The sequence below is a fragment of the Accipiter gentilis genome, chromosome 8 (assembly GCF_929443795.1).
Source record: "Accipiter gentilis chromosome 8, bAccGen1.1, whole genome shotgun sequence".
In the NCBI taxonomy this organism is placed as follows: domain Eukaryota; kingdom Metazoa; phylum Chordata; class Aves; order Accipitriformes; family Accipitridae; genus Astur; species Astur gentilis.
This window is the reverse complement of record NC_064887.1, coordinates 40,512,142-40,528,817: the sequence shown is the minus strand read 5'-3', so window position 1 is coordinate 40,528,817 and position 16,676 is coordinate 40,512,142. Positions and strand designations below refer to the sequence as shown.

General features: G+C 48.8%; 1 protein-coding gene across 1 annotated transcript; it reads left to right on the top strand.

Annotated features, from left to right (window-relative positions):
• Positions 1 to 5,814: 5,814 nt before the first annotated feature.
• Positions 5,815 to 9,352, top strand: LOC126041904 (4-galactosyl-N-acetylglucosaminide 3-alpha-L-fucosyltransferase FUT6-like). Its single transcript, XM_049808284.1, has 2 exons — positions 5,815 to 5,830; positions 8,256 to 9,352. The coding sequence occupies exon 2, from the start codon at positions 8,264 to 8,266 to the stop codon at positions 9,350 to 9,352; it is 1,089 nt and encodes a 362-aa protein (XP_049664241.1). The 5' UTR covers positions 5,815 to 5,830; positions 8,256 to 8,263.
• Positions 9,353 to 16,676: the final 7,324 nt, after the last annotated feature.

The window sequence follows — 16,676 nt, the reverse complement described above, 5'->3', positions numbered from 1 at the left end:
TAGATTCTGGGCACTTTGTAGATGCTGGGCATAGTCTGGGGAGAAGGGCAGGGCTGAAGCAGCTGTTGGGACTCCATGAGCCCTAACAAATCTCACAGCAATTGTCCCTCAGTTCAAAAGCCATCAGGGGTATCCAGGCACAGGCTGGAAAAGTCTTCAAGAGTGGGGGGAAATTGGCCTCACCATCTAGTTCTGCAAGGCTGAGAAAAGCAAATTCCCAGAGCCAAGAGTACGGTTGCTCCCTCTTTCCTCTCCTCTCTCCAAGCCTGGCATGGGATGGGTTCGTGTGAGATGGAAGAAATGTTTCTAAACCAGAAAGCTGCCTGTTGGCAGATATGGTTTCCCACAGTCTCCTCCTAGAGAAACTGATGCGTTACGGTCTAGACAAGTGGTCTGTGCGGTGGGTGGGGAACTGGCTGACAGGCTGCACCCCGAGGGTGGTGGTAAATAGCTCCTTTTCAAACTGGCAACCTGTCACAAATAGGGTCCCCCAGGGATCGCTATTGGGTCCAACGTTTAATATCTTCCTAAGTGATCTCGATGATGGGATCAAGTGTAGCGTGGTGAAGTTTGCTGATGATACCAAACTCAGCGGGGAAGCAGATACTTTGGAAGGGAGAGCCACCCTGCAGGAAGACCTGGGTAGGCTGGAAGAGGGGGCTAACAAGAATCTTACGAAGTTCAACGAGGACAAGTGTAAGGTCTTGCACTTGGGAAAAAATAATCCAGGAGTGCAGTGCAGGCTGGGATCTACCTGGCTGGGGAGCAGCTCCGTGGAAAGGGGCCTGGGGGTCCTGGTGGACAACAAGCTCAATATGAGTGAACAATGTGCTGCTGCGGCGAAGAAAGCCAAGAGGATGCTGGCTTGTATTAACAAGGGCATCACCAGCAGAGATAAAGAAGTCATCATCCCACTCTACTCAGTGCTTCTCAGGCCACACCTGGAATACTGTGTTCAGTTTTGGTCCCCGCAATGCAAAAAAGGCATGGACAGGCTGGCAATGGTCCAGAGAAGGGCCACAAAGATGACCAAAGGACTGGGAAGCCTGCCATATGAGGAAAGGCAGAGAGAACTGGGTTTGTTCAGTCTTGAGAACAGAAGGCTTAGTGGAGAACATATCACCATGTTCCACTATTTAAAGGGTGGCCACAAAGAAGATGGATACTCCCTTTTTACACAAGTGACACAGAAAAGACAAGGGGTAATGGGTACAAATTACTCCTGGGGAGATTCTGGTTGGACACAAGAAGAAAATTTTTCACAATGAGAACAATCAGCTATTGGAATAATCTCGCCAGGGAAGTGGTGGATTCCCCAACATTGGACACTTAAGATTCAGCTCAACAAGGCTGGCAGGGCCTTCTTGTCTAGACCGTGCTTTTGCCATGAAAGGTTGGGCCAGGTGATCCTTGAGGTTCCTTCCAACCTGGTATTCTAAGATTCTATGATTCAAATTGCATGTGCACTAGGAAAGATCACTTTTAAAAATCAGGCCCTCTCTCACCCACCAGGGATGTTTCTATGTTCCCACGTAGCTTTTGTTCTATTTAAGTATCCGGCTCTGTCTATTTGGATTGTTTGCACCAAGATGGATTTCCGAGGTGTTACTATTTGCAGTTGCTGAAATCCTACCCTGACGCCATCACATGCTGATTACTAAATGCTGAGAAATGTAGAATCTTGGCTCTTGACCTGGGAAAGACACTTGATGATTTCAGGAATGGGCAGGACAGGGACAGCTTGGGGGGAGCAGCACACATGTGTTGGGCTGCTACTGAATCAGGGAAGGGAGCATAAATTGTCATATTGTCAATTTTTGTTATAAAATGTCAATTTTTGCTGAATTTACAGATGCATTTGGGCATGCTGGAGACACATAGCATCTCTGATTCCCCAAGCTGATGGCGAAAAATAACTTTATTCCTTCCCAGAAGAATGCTGGAGCCTTTCAGCGCTGTGTGTGAACGTGGCCTGGGCAGGCGGGGCCATTAGCGCTGGCATCCCTCTGGTGTGGTTCAGCTCTGGGTGCAGCACAAGTAATTGTTGGGTTTGGGTTTTTTTTTCTCTGTAGAAGGAAATAGCATGTTCTTGCTAATACAAACAGTTCACAACCTTTCTGCACCGCTCCCTGCCACTCTTGTGAAGACTGGAGCCTGTTGCGAGCAGCAGTGGGGCTGCCTGGCCTGGGGTCCCACAAGGAGTCGGACCCATGCCAAAGGGTAGTGAGGTTTGGTGTACCCAGTGAGGCAGATAGCGAAGGGGATGCAGGGTTTGGGGGATTGCTGGTGTTCAGGGCTGGTTGCCAACCCCACACTCCCATCCCAGTCTCCATGCTGACATTAAAGAGCTTTGGATCAGGCATTGCTAAATTTGTTCTTGGTAGCTGCATCTTTCTACTCTGCTGTTATAGGGCTGTACCATGAGGTGGGTCTAGCCTAGAAGATCAGAAACCCATTGCTGGCTGGATGCCTACCAGGGCATGTGGTTATATAACAAGGCACAAACAACATGCTCAGCATCTTAGGACCTGTTATACCTTTTGTAGTTGGGCCCCTCTCATCTCCCTGATCATCCTCCCTTATATTGGAAACACACATAAGAAATTTGGCAGGATGAGAGTTCCTATTGACACTTACTTTAGGTCTGTGCAGCCAAAAAGGCTCAGGGTGATGAAAGGGAGCATCAATACTTGTGCTGTTTGGACAAGACCTACCCATCCTACCCACTGAAGCTCAGCTGCATGTTTAGGACTACCACTGGAACTATGCTGGTATTTGCCTATTGAGGATCATCTCCCAAAACATCTTGGTTCCTGGAAAGCCTCAACAAAATGTTCTGCAAGAGATAAGCAGGGAGCAGCTGGAGACTGAAGCTGTGAGTGCCCTGGGCAGAGCTCCCTGGTGAGTCTTCGCAAAGGAATTCTGCATTCCTCCCACTGCTTTGCCCTGCTCTTACTTTTTGCAGTCTGCCCAAAGTGACTGGAGCAGAGAAATGTAGCATTGTTCTCTTGTAGACTCTGCAGAAGCTTTTCAAAGAAACTGGTACGTAGAGACCTTTTTCCAGTTAATTTTAATGCAAATATTAAATGCCTCGATACTAGCAGAGATCTATTGCTGATGGAGCTGTGAGACGTGCTCTGTCCTCTTGGAATCTCCGTCTTTTCTTGGGACAAGGTGTCTGACTAGATAAATGCTTCCAAGAACTCACCCTGCAGCTGTAGCCCTGGGCTACACATGCTACATATGCAGTAGGAAACTAAATGGCCCACGGCACACGTCTAAACACCATCCCATTATCATCTGTACTGCACACACCTTGGCATAATTTTGGTCCATGCCAAACAACATCCTTCAAACAGCATCTAGACATGGTCCAAGGATAGCCCAGGGCAGAGACCATTCCCTGCAAAAAGCCTGGATGTGGCTACAGATGACTGAGAAGCAGTGGAGATGGGAGTCAAACTGGGTCTCTTGGCTTCAGGGACAAAAACTAGCCTCTGGCCCATTTATTTAGTAATGTGGATGAATCCAGTGTGTTTGCAAAGCCATCATTATGGATTCACTGTGCTTGGTGACCTCTTTGAAGGTAAATGGTCTCAGCTGTTCACCTGCTAGCATCCCTGGGTGAGCAACATTTGCCCTGTTAGCACAGGGAGTCCAGCCCTTGCATTTTCCTGTGCTCACCTGGGTGAGAACTCAGCATCCTAAGCTCTGCTGTCACTTGCTGGATCAGCAAGGGTAGTAACCAGGAAGCTTCTCCAAAACACAGCATTATTTGTCTTCACATGTAGGGATTACTGAGACTATTAATCATATAACAATAAGTCTTCCTGTCAACCGCGTTTGGTTCTGCCAAGCCCATTACCTGAACAGCCTCTTTGTTCTGTCCGTTGCTACAATCTCACATTACCTTCTGAACTAAGCGATCTGTCACTGCACGTCACGTGTGCCATTCAGAACAGTTCTCAATCCACAGCTTTGTGACTGCTTTTCACGGCTTCCCCACACTTGCTCATTTGTTTCATTTACATTAATCTTCCCTGCTGAGCTCAGGTTCCTTATGGTCCTGGTTTTCAGGGGTACAAAAGTCTCAAATTTTCTATGTCTGCCTGAAGCCTCTTATCTGGTGCTCCAGGATCCTTCCACTCAGGGCTTCCCGTGGTGCTGGGAAACTCAAATCTTCTTTCTCCTCTACAGCCTTGAGTAAAATTGCATCTGGGGACATCTAGGCATGCAGGGTCTTCATTTGTGCTGCTGGCTGCAGAGGTCATGGACCCTTAGCAAGAAAGCCAGCTAATGCTTGAACTTCATGACTGCATCTACCCTTATAGGACAAATCTGTTCTCCTGAGGCTCACCAGTGTGGCTGGGCCATGTTCACGCTAGAGAAATCCTTTCGCCACCAAGGAGTGGCCACATGCAGACTACCTGTAAGGAACGGTTGCTTGCCCTGGTAACTCCTAAACAGCAGCTGGGTTACATTTGGCATAGTATTAGCTGGGTCATATCAAAGCTGGGCCATGGACTGTTCCAAATTTCAGCCTCTAGGTGAATTAAATCCAGAGTCTGTGCTCTCGTATTCTTTAAGTTACTAGTATAGGTGTAGCCTGTGCCATGGGGTAAGGGCAAGAAGTCACAGTTTCTCAAGTATGGACTTTCTAGGCAAAGCATTTGAATGGTTGTACCTTCTCATGCCCAGGCGAGGAGCCATGAGACCTCAGGCTGCCTGGGTCATCCCGGGGTGAGCAAACCATGAGTTATGGCCCCAACCCCTCATGCCACAGTATATTTTTTGCTCTCACCTGTGCTGGAGTGCTCCCAAGTCTGTAGGAGGCACCTGGATACACTTCAGGTGACCTCCAGCTCTGTCCCAGGAAACACACACCTGCTTGTAGAAGTCCTGAGAATGTAAAAACTTCCACCTTGTATTTCCCATTTGCATTCTCCTTGCCCACCAAAACCACCCCAAACCTATATTAAAATTCTTTCTGTGAATTTAAATCCAGACCAACAATCCGTATTTACAGCTGAATATATTTGAGCCTGATAATAACACATAATGGCTTTTTTATATCCCAGCCAAGTTCAATGCAAGACCAATTCACTCTGGCCGTGGCAAACAAACAACCTCTCCATGCCCACAGACCATGATGTACAATGGCTGTTCACCTGGGCTGGAGATGCTCCAAAGCATGGTCTGCGGTGCTGGACACAAGAGGGATCCCCCAGATAGTCTTGCTCAAGCGCTCGTCTACTCTGAAGCTCATGCTGATTGCTGAAGTCACCAGTCCCAGGATGTGCTTTAGCTCAAGATCCTGTAAAGGTGACAAGGAGATGTGGCCTGGGGTGGAGATGGAGGCAGCTGTGCCATGAAACCCATTAGCTGGCAGGGGGACTTGCAGACCTGATTCCTACACTTCCACTCCATGCCAGCTTTGCTCATCCTTCCCAAACAAAACTGTCCTCCTGCGATACAGGGTGGAGAAGAAAGCATATCCTGTGGGTTGAGACTGGCAAAGGAAGCAGACTAGTGCATGTGCAGAGGTGTTTTCAATGGTAAGGTATGCTTTAACCACAAGCAACGTCTGGGCTGCTTTATTTGACCATTCTTTAATTTGTCAAAGAGGAATTTGTCCTGGCTTTATTACAGCTTTTATTATTGGGTGACAAGTTTCTAGTGGTAACAACTGGCCGGCACAGCTCAAGATGCAGGGGAACACCTAGAACACACTGCGTCTGCGCTCTCCTTTCTTCTTCTCTTTTCCTGGTTGTGTCATCCACTTCAGTGCTCACCTTCACAGCACACTTTCTCAGCAGGACCAAGCCTGGAGGTGAGTTGCAATAGTCTTTTGTTTTTTCAATAGTTAATGGAGGAGGAACCTGACTCAGGCTGTGAGAGAGAGGCACCTGGTACAGGAGGGAAGGGGTCTGTGGACATCTGTTTTCATCTCTGATTGCAAGGAGGCATTGCTTCTCTCTGTATTTTCTTATCATGTCTGTCAGTAGTACAGATACCTCTGATACACAAGATAAGAGGTGACAGGCACTGCACCCACCAGCTTTTGCTGGAAATCCTGTTGTTTTGGGGGATCTTACAGCTACCTGTAAGACCACGGTGGGGTGCAGGCTGGTGCTATATGGGTTTCCTTGTCCTTAGGTCAATATTGGTATGCAATGAAGACTGCCCTGTTAGAAAGTCCTGATTACTGCAAAAGCAGCAAGACCTGGGCTTTGGGACACAGACAGCAGCGCCATGCTTTTAGAGACCAAAGCAAGAGAATCAGTAAAAGCAATGGGGTGTTGCAGACCTGAAAGACCATGACTATTACCTGGTAGAGAGGAGTAGCCATCTGGGGGCTGGTGATAAAAGCACTGGTGCTGGTGCTATGACAGAGACTGTCGGAAGTTGGAGGGGTGGTGGTCATACAGGTGCTAAGCTGTGCTGGGAAGACTGTGGCTACTGTTCACAGAACACTGAAGCAAAACACACAGTGAGAAATAGAGTCATTAATTAGTGCCGATAAGCTGTTTTGAAACGTTCAATGAAGTCATCAACTGAAAGGCAAGTAAACACATATAGCACCAGCCTGCACACCAGAATGGTTTACAGGTAGCTGTCAGATCCCCCACAACCACGGGAAAAGGGAGCTCCCCCGCCTCGACATCTCTGTGTGACACTGACATCAAAATCCAGTCTGTGGTTCACAGGCCCATTGGCCCATTCTTCTGGTTTGTGTCATCTTTTTGGGGATCCCCTTGGGGTCTTTTCCTTATTATGCCCACATGCACGTTCTTCTGAAGTTGACATTTTGTTCTGGTTCTCCATGTTTGCAGACAGCGTTGCCTGTGTCTCGCAGCCCCATGCAAACCCCAGAGTCTGCCCCAGTGCTCCTGTCATCCTGCTGGGCTTGGACATGACAAGATTTGTGCTGGGGGCTCCTTGGTGCCTTCCTTGGAGGGGTCTGTTGCTCTTGGGCATGTTCTGACTTCTCTGTGCCCCCCGCTTTTGGTACCCCTCTGCCCTCAGGAAGTCTGAGCCCACCCCTGACATGGTAAAGTGGGGAACCCCAGCCTGGCCATTTTATATCTATGGCTTGCAGCTGTATGTTTTTAATCTCTATAGCTTTATAAATAAATATATGTATATACACACAGCTATGCATGTATAGAAGAATATATAAAACAGTCTATCCATATCTAAATTAAAAAAAATTATACATATTTGTACACTCCTTTATGTATACTTCTATATATTATATAGAAGCACAAAATATACATTTAAATGCTATATACAGTAGATAAATGTATATATTTTTATTATTTTATTTATTTATCTATTTTATATTTTATTTATGAGCATTTCGCACTCCAGAGGAAGCAGGCAGCCAATCACAGGGCTGCCTGAGAACATGTGGGGCAACGACACCGTCAAAAGTGGTGGTCTCCCTGGGGGGAGGACACGGCGGTCTTTTTCTGATGTACTTCAGGCTACACTGGTAGATAGTCCTGCCAGCCGATCAAAAGGCTGCCTGAGACCACGCGGGTAGGACGGTGTCAAGAAATGGCTACCAGCCAGTTGCGGAGCAGCATGATGTCTAAAAAAGCAGGCAGCTCCCTGCCATACGACGGTGGCACCCTGTCCTAAAATGGCCGCCAAACCAAAATGGCAGCCCTGTGTAGGGAGACGAAAGGCTGACTGGGTCTGATGTACTTCCGGGTAAACCAGGAGGGGTGGCTGCTCCTGCTAGCCAATCACAACAGAGCACAGCCCTAAGGCTGCTGGGAGGGGGTGGGATTTCCGGCAGAAGCTGGTGGGCGGGGCAGCTGTCGCTCCCTCCCATGTCTGTCAGTGGTACCTGTGGCATTTCTGCCCCTTCCCAGGTCCCTGAGGTGATGCCTCCCCGTGACGGAGCAGGCCACCGTGTGTCCTGAGGAACCCGCCATGGGCAGCTCGCGGCGCTTCCGGGAAACAAAGGGAGGGAAGAAGGGGATGACGGGGCAAGGGAGTGGGTGGTGATGGAGGGGTCTGTGGAAAGGCAACCACGCCCTGTGGGCCAGTGTGTGCGCGAGCGCCTCGTGCATGGCGCGCTGCAGGCGACCTTTCTTTCTGCAAAGAGGTGGCTGGAGGTAAACGTACTGCAGGTCTTCACGCTGTCCCCTGTGTGTACCTCCCTGCCAAACTGGCTACCCAGAGCCACCTCCCTGCTGGGGTCACTGGGCACCCGTCACTTGTTGACCCATCTGTGGTGTTTGCAGATCCATTCATGGAGCTCGTGGAAGGGAGGAAGATCTCCTGCAAGAAACTCCTCATCTTCCTGCTCTGCAGCTTCATCTTCAGCTCCTGTCTCTTTGTTTCTCTTCACCAGTTCAGGACTCCCAAGCCAGAGCATTACAATTCCAATCCTTCTGCACAAAGAGCCCATGCTGGAAATACCAGCACCCCACCAAAGGGTGAACACAGGCTGACCATCCTGCTGTGGAAGTGGCCCTTTGGGCGCCACTTTAACTTCACAAACTGCTCAGAGCTCTACGGCACCCCGGACTGCCATTTCACTGTCAACCGCAGCTGGTCCCAAAAGGCTGATGCTGTGATTATGCATCACAGGGATGTGTGCGGGGACACGGAGGGGCTGGCCCAGCTCCCCAGACTCCCATCCCAGCGCTGGATCTGGTTCAACTTGGAGTCCCCAAGTCACTCTCCAAACTTAGGTGCTATGGGCAACCTCTTCAACCTCACCATGTCTTACCGGAGGGACTCGGACATCTTCACCCCTTATGGGGAGCTGCAGCTCCTTGGCCAGTCTCAGCCCCTCAGCATCCCACCCAAGACCAAGCTGGTGGCCTGGGTAGTCAGCAACTGGAGAGCAGGCTCCCACCGAGTAAAGTACTACCAGGAGCTGAAGAAACACATCGCTGTGGATGTCTATGGGCAGCATCACTTGCCCCTGCCCTGGGACAAGCTCCTTCCCACTGTGTCCCAGTACAACTTCTACCTGGCTTTTGAGAACTCACTGCATGAAGACTACATCACCGAGAAGCTCTGGAGGAACGCCTTGTCCTCTGGCACTGTCCCTGTTGTGCTGGGGCCTCCTCGAGAAAACTACGAGCGCTTCTTGCCCCCTGACTCCTTCATCCATGTCAATGACTTTGCCAGCGCTGAGGACCTGGCGCGGTACCTCTGGGAGCTGAGTGCGGACACCGAGAGATACCAGCGCTACTTCCAGTGGCGCAAGTGGTTGAAACCCATAGCGGGGGCCAGCTGGGACCTGCATGTCTGCAAAGCTTGTCACTTCTTGCAGACAACAGAGGCCAGGTACCAGGTTGTGCCCGATCTGTCTGAGTGGTTCGTGTAACTGCTGTTTACTCAGCTCTCTGCTGTGCTGCAATCTTTTTGTTCTTGCTGGTGAGTTGCAATTTCATGGGATGATTGAATTGACGGAAATGGAGGGACAAGAGGAGCTTTGAAGCGAACAAGGACACGGAAGCAATTAGGTGTTTGTATGTCTTTGTCTTACTGGAGAATAGACTGTCAGATAGAGTAGCACATTGGGGGTTTTTTTTGGGCTGTTAATTACCTGAACAACTTGTTATGCTGGCTGCAGCTTAGTCTTTGGAGAAGTTCACCTTCAGTCTCTGCAAACAATTCTGGATCAGCTCCACAGGTTGGAGAGCCGAAGCAAGTGGCCAAGAGGGGAAGGTGAAATAGCAATACTTAGCATAAACCTGTTTCAAGGACTTTGTACTTTGCAAAGCTGAGGCTTGAAGGGGTGGCCACACCATGAGGCTGCCTGCTGCTGCAGGAGAACTGGCTGCCCTCCTCTCTCCCAGCCCTGCAGCCCCAGTCCTGCCCTTGCTCTGCCTCGGGCTCACCCTGACTGCCTTTGGAGTGCTGCATCAGGATGCTAAATGGGCAGAAAACAACTCAATTTATTTTACAAAGCTGTTTTTTAGACAGGTTAGCGAGACAGTGTAGGTTTGAGGAGGGGTCTGACAGCAGACTGGTGCAGGTAAGGCGTAGGGTGCCAAGGATGCCCCTGAAAGAACCGTAAGTTTTAGTGCCTGCAGCACCCTGTGGCAAGGAGACGCTCAGGACCAGCACGTGATGAGCTACCTCCTCCTCTGTGCCTCGAACATTGCAACTTTTGGCATTGGCTGATGCCTCTAGGCCATGTGTTTAAAAAACAGTGAATAATTGGCTTTTCTTGAGCTTCCTGCTGCTGTTCAGGTTGTATCACCAGAAATTGTTTCCTTTTCAGGTTGGGGAGCCCCATTGCATGGAGTCAGCGGACACAGCTGTTCCCTTCCAGGCTCCTTGCTGATACCTCTGGACATTCAGTTTGTTTTCCTGACTGCTACTGATCCCTGAGTTGTGCTTCTCAAAGGTTTGTCCTGACCCCAGGATGTTTCCATGAGGAAAATCAGCTCAGAGTCCAGCAATGCATACAGAGATGCAATTGTTTTCTTCATCAGCAGCATTTAGCAAACATTTCCAAAGAATTCCCTCTGCATTTCCTCCTTCAGTCATTCTATAGAAGGACCATCAGCAAGACCTTGTCTTTAGCATTGCGAGTCCCTTATTTTCATTAGCAACCTTTGCCACCTTGGTTTTTTTCTGCTTTGCAGATTGGTTGAATACATTGATCAGCACAAACCTAAGAACAAATCCTTCACTCTGAAATCTGAACCTTTATCCCTCCCATCTTTTTCCTGTCCTCCTAACAGTACCTGCCTAGATGACACCTTCCTGAGGCTACTTAGTTTCTTGAAGAGCCCTGGCTGGACCTTAGGGAACCCCTTTGGAAATTCAGGTAGAAAGAGATGCCACGTCTTCCTTAGCCGTGTGCTTGCTGGCTGCTTCAAAGAACAATAAATTTGGGAGGCATCGGGATTTATTGCCAAATAATTATCCATGCTTTTGCCTCTGCCCTGTCTGCCTGTAGACATCTCTCCTCCTTTAGTGTGTAGCTCCTGAGATCTTATCAACTGGCCCTGGTGCTCTTCCCATCTTTAGAACCAGTTCAGTTCAGAGCAGCTGGAGAAATTTAAGATTTTAACACTACTGATTGAACTGATATGGATGTGGATAAGGAATAAATAATATTCTGCAGGGGAGCTCTATGAACAGTCTTTTCCCATCAATGTGTAGCACTGGGTAGTTGGGATGGATGGTCATTTGTTTCATGGCTCCTGCTAGATTTGGAAGATGATGCCTGTCCCTGAGCTAAATCCTTCCACCTTGAGACTTCCATTGGGAAGACCAGCTTTGAGCATTGGCCTCCAGAGCTGCCTTTTGCTGGCATTGCCAGCAAAAACGATTACCGGAGTGGTTGATTAAACTGAGCAGTGATGGAGCAAATTTCTAGGAGCTGTTAGAGACAACCCATGCCGCATGCATGGACGCAGCCAAGAGGAGCTTGCTTTTGGCTTTAACCAGTGTCATAAAAAGTCTTCCCAGGAAGAAACCACAGTGTAAAACCCCATGAACACATTCAGTTCACCTGAAATATTTTTCTTTAGCCTGTTTTGAAAGGATGTACTGCAGGGAAGAGGAGTTCCTGGGGGGTGGCAGTGCAGGGTGTGTCAGGGCAGGGCCGCTGTCTCCAGGGTGTTTAGATGCCTCTTGCAGCAGTGGGCCACTGCAGATGTGCCCCTCCCTTGGCCAACGGGGTTTCCAAGTATACAAGGTGGCATTTGCCGGGTGCTACAAGGTGGCATTTGCCGGGTGCAGAGCAAGTGGCTGTGCAACAGCAGGGAGCCCAGTTTTGGTCCTGCTGGAGACTTGGTGTTTATTGAGATCACCCGGTGCATTAAATAGACATCCTAATAAACAGGCAATTCAGTTCCAGCTTGGATCTCACTCCTTTGAGCGACCTGCAGGTTCACACCAGGGAAGTAAATGCTGGTGAACAGGAGCTTCAGTCCACCCCCCTCAAGACCTGTTTTTGTGTAGCCCCTGACCCTGTCATTTGGATTGGGCTCAAGACTGCCCATGCTCCTCTGGAAGGAAACGCACCCTGGGCTCTGAAATTCTCCTTAATAAACACACTAGCAGCAAGTAAATATTATCAACAGCATGTTATCAAAGCAGATTGAGTGGCAAATTACAATGCAGCTATGTCAGTAGAAAGGTTTAATTAGTTTGGCTCTTTTGGGTGCCTTTTTGAGTACTAAAGCATGTATAATCTGTATATGCATGTATAGTGCAATTCGTGTACCTCATGCTCTTACCTTCAACCTGATTTCAACTTCAAAGGTAAGAAGAAAATCTCTCATTTCTGAGGAAGGCACTAGATTAGATACCAAAGGGGAGAGAGAATTGACTCCAGAAATGATTGAACCTTTTCTTATCCAGGAGCAACACTGCTGCCACAGCCAAGCAAGGAAGGCGATGTGGCCCGGCACAGCCAGAGCCTTTGCTGCTCTCCATCCCTCCCTTCCGCACAGACTGTGAATGGCTGTGGGTTAAACTTCCTTCTAGCTGCCTCAGTCTGTCAAGCGATCAAGGTTTCTATCCAGCACAAAATGTTAGGCAGTAGCAGAGGTTTGGGAAACCCACCCAGACCAGCAGTACAAAGCAGGTTGCTTTAGATCCTCACTCAGTTCGGTTTGCAGAAGAGCTCCAGGTGAAGGGACAATGCTGCCCCGTGAGCTGCTGAAATTACAGGTTTGCACCAGTTCAAAGAGTGACAGGACAAATTCCCAGAAGAAAACTTCATTAAGAGCCTTTCAGTGGAAAAACATTCCCCCACCCATTGGTCTGGGACATCCCCAAGTTACAAAAAAACTGGGGGAAAAAGAAACCTCCCCAAAGCCTACAAAAGGAAGGCAGGGTGCGTGGTTGAAGCCTGCCCAACCACCCCAGGCTGAGATGCTTCTCCATGCAGATGGGCCCCATCAGAGCTGGCACTGGTGGCATTTTCTGGGAATGCCATACTTCAGTGTCGATGCACTCTGGGAACAAGGAAACGCCAATGTTTTTGCACCATTGTGCTGGGAAGAGGCTGGATGGGGAAAACCTCTCTGGCATAGGACTGGGAAGGGAGCCGGCTGCAGGGAAGAGGAGAAGGGAAGAGACTGAATTCAAAGCAAATGCTAGGGGTTTGTCAGGGGAGCACAAAAAAAAAATTAAATTTGGAAATTTTCAGTTGAGGTCAACCTGAAACACATAAATCACGTGCTGAGGGGTGGGAAGAGCCAGACTGAAACTCAGGGTATTTTTTTAAGTGGAAAGAAATGCCTTTCCAAATTTGAAAAGCTCCCCGATGAAAATGCTGAAGTGAAGCCCCAGGCTAGGGAGGGTTTTCTCTCAAGTAGAACAAGGAGTATTTCTGCAAAGCAGATCAATTTCCACGGCGATGGCAGGCAACACACACCTTAGAGCAGTGGCTAGCCTTGAGGTGGCCGTGTACTGTGACGCAAGGGGCTGGGACATGGATGAAGTGGGATGTTGAATGGCAGGAGGGCTCCCCAAAGAGCTTTGGGCTCCTTGGCATAGGGGACCACAGGGACAGGGCTTGACACATCCATTTAGTAGACATCTTGCATGCAGAGAGGGCAAATTCTCCCAAATTCAGGCTATTTACCCTTGCAGAAAACCCTTTTTCCAACTATGGGGAAAGTCAAACATAATTTATCCATCCCTGCTAATGCTGCCTGCTGCTGCAGCCTCTCCAGCTGTAGTGGGGGAGCATTTTGGGAGCACCTGCTCAGTAAAACAGCTGCAAGAAATCCCCAGTTTTCTCTTGCCAGCCTCCCAAGTCTGATTCCCTTTGCTTCCAAGACCTGGAGACATTTAACACCTATTAAAAAGAGACAAGTCCTACAGGTTTTTGGACTCTTTTAACTGGGTAACGGCAGCACCAGGGTTATCGGCTCTCTCTTGCACTTGAGCCTGGGGTTATTTTGGCAGGTCAAGGCCAGCCAGGCTCGTCACCCTCATCCCTCTCATGGGTCCAAGGGCTATTTGGGGACCTGGGAGCCTTGGGGAGAGCTGGCCCCGAGGCCGGCCAGCCTTCGAGGCTGCAGGAGCAAAAGCAAAATAAATATGCAGGGGGCATATCTATGAATTGACCTCACCTTCATCGCCCAAATTGTGCTGCAGCCTTCGAGAGGGTGACTAAAATATGAATTTTAGTTCCACTGAAGCATTCAGGGCTGGGCAGACCATGGGGTGTTAGGAGCTTGCACCCAGCCAGGCTTAAGCCTTGGTCCTTGAGGAGTGGACTTGGGTTTGGCAGGACAAAAATATCACATTAAACCTTCCTTTCTCTCCTCTAAGCAGTGGCTCAGTGCTGCTGTGGCCTGGGGAAGGGATGCCTGTGGGCGACACGGAGCCACACACAGGCTGATTTCGTTAGAGGATGGGAAAGCTGACACCGCACTTGGGAAACTCTGTAAGGGAGGACTTCATCGAGAGAAACATCTGGACGGCTGCTCCACGGGGGCCCGGGACCGGGAGACTGCACTGAGAAGTCACAGACCGTCTTTTTCCGAAACACCGGTGCTGGGGTTTGCAGCCTCCTTGCCAAAGTGGGGTTCCCCCTCCAAACCCAGTTGGTGATACCAGCATGAGGGGCTGCTTCAGTCCCTCGCAGAGAAGATGTGAAAACACCCCATTTGCCCCCAAACCTCTTGTCTTTTTACCCAAAGGGGGTTGGAGGCAGGCTGAAGTGTTCCCAGTCGACACTTTTGGGCAGAGATGGTCCAAAAAGCAGAGCAGGGGTAAGTTTTACAGGAGTATTTCCCCAAGAGGTGAGAAAGAGGCTGCTCCCCATGGGAAACCAGGGAGATAATAATGTTGAAAATGGAGTTTTTGGAGCAGTGGCTGACTTCTGCTCTGCAGAGACACCAGGGCCGGAGGGGAGCTGAGATGAGACGCACAAGAGGAGAAACACAAATCCTCACCAAGCCCAGCTCAGCAGAGCTTTGCATTTGGGGAAGGGAGGAGAAAAGGCTCAGATACACCAAAATCTTGAAAACAGCAGCTGGAGCCTTACAAGCTCCAGAGTTCCATCATCACTGACTTTGTCCTTCTGGGTATGTGAAGGTGCCTGAACCAACTCTGTAAACTCAATTATTTCCAGCTTTCCTTAGCCTACAGGCAGATACCCTCCGTGCTTTGGAAACCTGCTCCTCATTTTGTCCAGTGAGGCTGGGAGGGGGAACATGAAACTCTTAAACCTCTGTTTTCTCCATGGCTGTCCAGCACCACCAAGCTCCCTCCTTCCCTTGTGGCAAAACCCCAGCAGCAGCTGAAGCAACGAATATTGTTGTTCCTGGGCTTCACATTTTTGGTAGTACTACCAGAGATATTGGGAGAGAAATCACCATATATATGGGTTTGGGTTTTGGCTTTTTTTAAGACTTGCAAACTCCACAGTCTTGTCTTCACTTTTATTTTATGTTTCCCAGTTTGAAGTTGGGCTGGGTTTATTTTCCCATGTTTTTTCTTACGGGGAGGTAATTCTGAGAAGCTCAAACTGAGCAGTGGGGTTGCGCATTCTCAGCATCCCAGTTCCCGCCTGTTACTTTTTCCATTTAAAAATGAAAAAATGAATACAGAACGTCATTTGAGAGCTGGGATTTTTAAGCTGAGGCTTTAAAGCAAGCACCAGCCCGTGAAAATCTCCCATTCACACTATGAAAGTTGGCAATGTGCACCTCATCTCCAAAAAGTTGCACCCAAAATCATCCTGGCCCCAGCCCGGCAGCATGTTCTGGCTTCATGCTGTTGCCTGCAACTGTTGTTTTCTTTCTTTTTTTTTTTTTTTTTTTTTTTGTGCTCTTGGAGGAGTCAGATTTTCCAAGCAGCCCTCTCCAATTTGGTCATTAAAACTTCAGTTTGTCCTTTTTTTTTTTTTTTTTTTTTTTTTTGGACAGGCTGGCAGCAGGATTGCAGCTTTTCTTAGATTCTGGAGTGCGCGTGCACACGTACACACATGCACGCATGCGTGCGCACATGTGAAGATTTATGAGTCTCAAAAGATGCTTCATAAAATATTTACAAAGTGGAGCTTCAAGCGCGAATGTTTGACTCGGCCACGAGCCGTCCACGGCTGTCAGGCCTCTGGGTGGCATGAAGGGGGAATATAAACAGACCTTTTTTTCCATTCCCAAAAAAACACTATAAACCTTTGTGGTTCAAAAGCATTTTAGCTTCTTCTTTTTTTTTTTTTTTTTCCCAGTTGTTCCCCGCTGTCCAGTGCCAAGCCCGGCAGAGCAGCGGGACGGCTCTCTGCCTTCACTCCAAATGGGATGTTTTGCAAACAAATGTAAGAGCTTGTACCCACTCTCACCATGGACACTAGATAGTTCCAGCATATTTTTCAGTGGAAAAAAAAATAAATCATATTTTTCTAGACAGACTGGGGTGGGGAGTAAGGACAAGGATGCAGGCGTTTCCCTGCATCAGGGACGCTGATGCTCTGCACGTTAAATGCCATAATGTGTGTTAAATGGGGGTAATGTGTCTTAAGATGGGTAATATCTGTTAATTGGTGTTAAATGGGGGGGTAATGTGTGTTAACTGGAGATAGTGTGCTAACTGGGGGGTAGCACATGTTGAATGGGGGCAATGCCCGTTTAAAGGGGTCAACGTCTGTTAAATGGGGTTAATGTGTGCTAAAATGGGGCTTAAACAGCAGGTCGCCTCTGGCTTTTGTCCCCTGCAGAGCTACT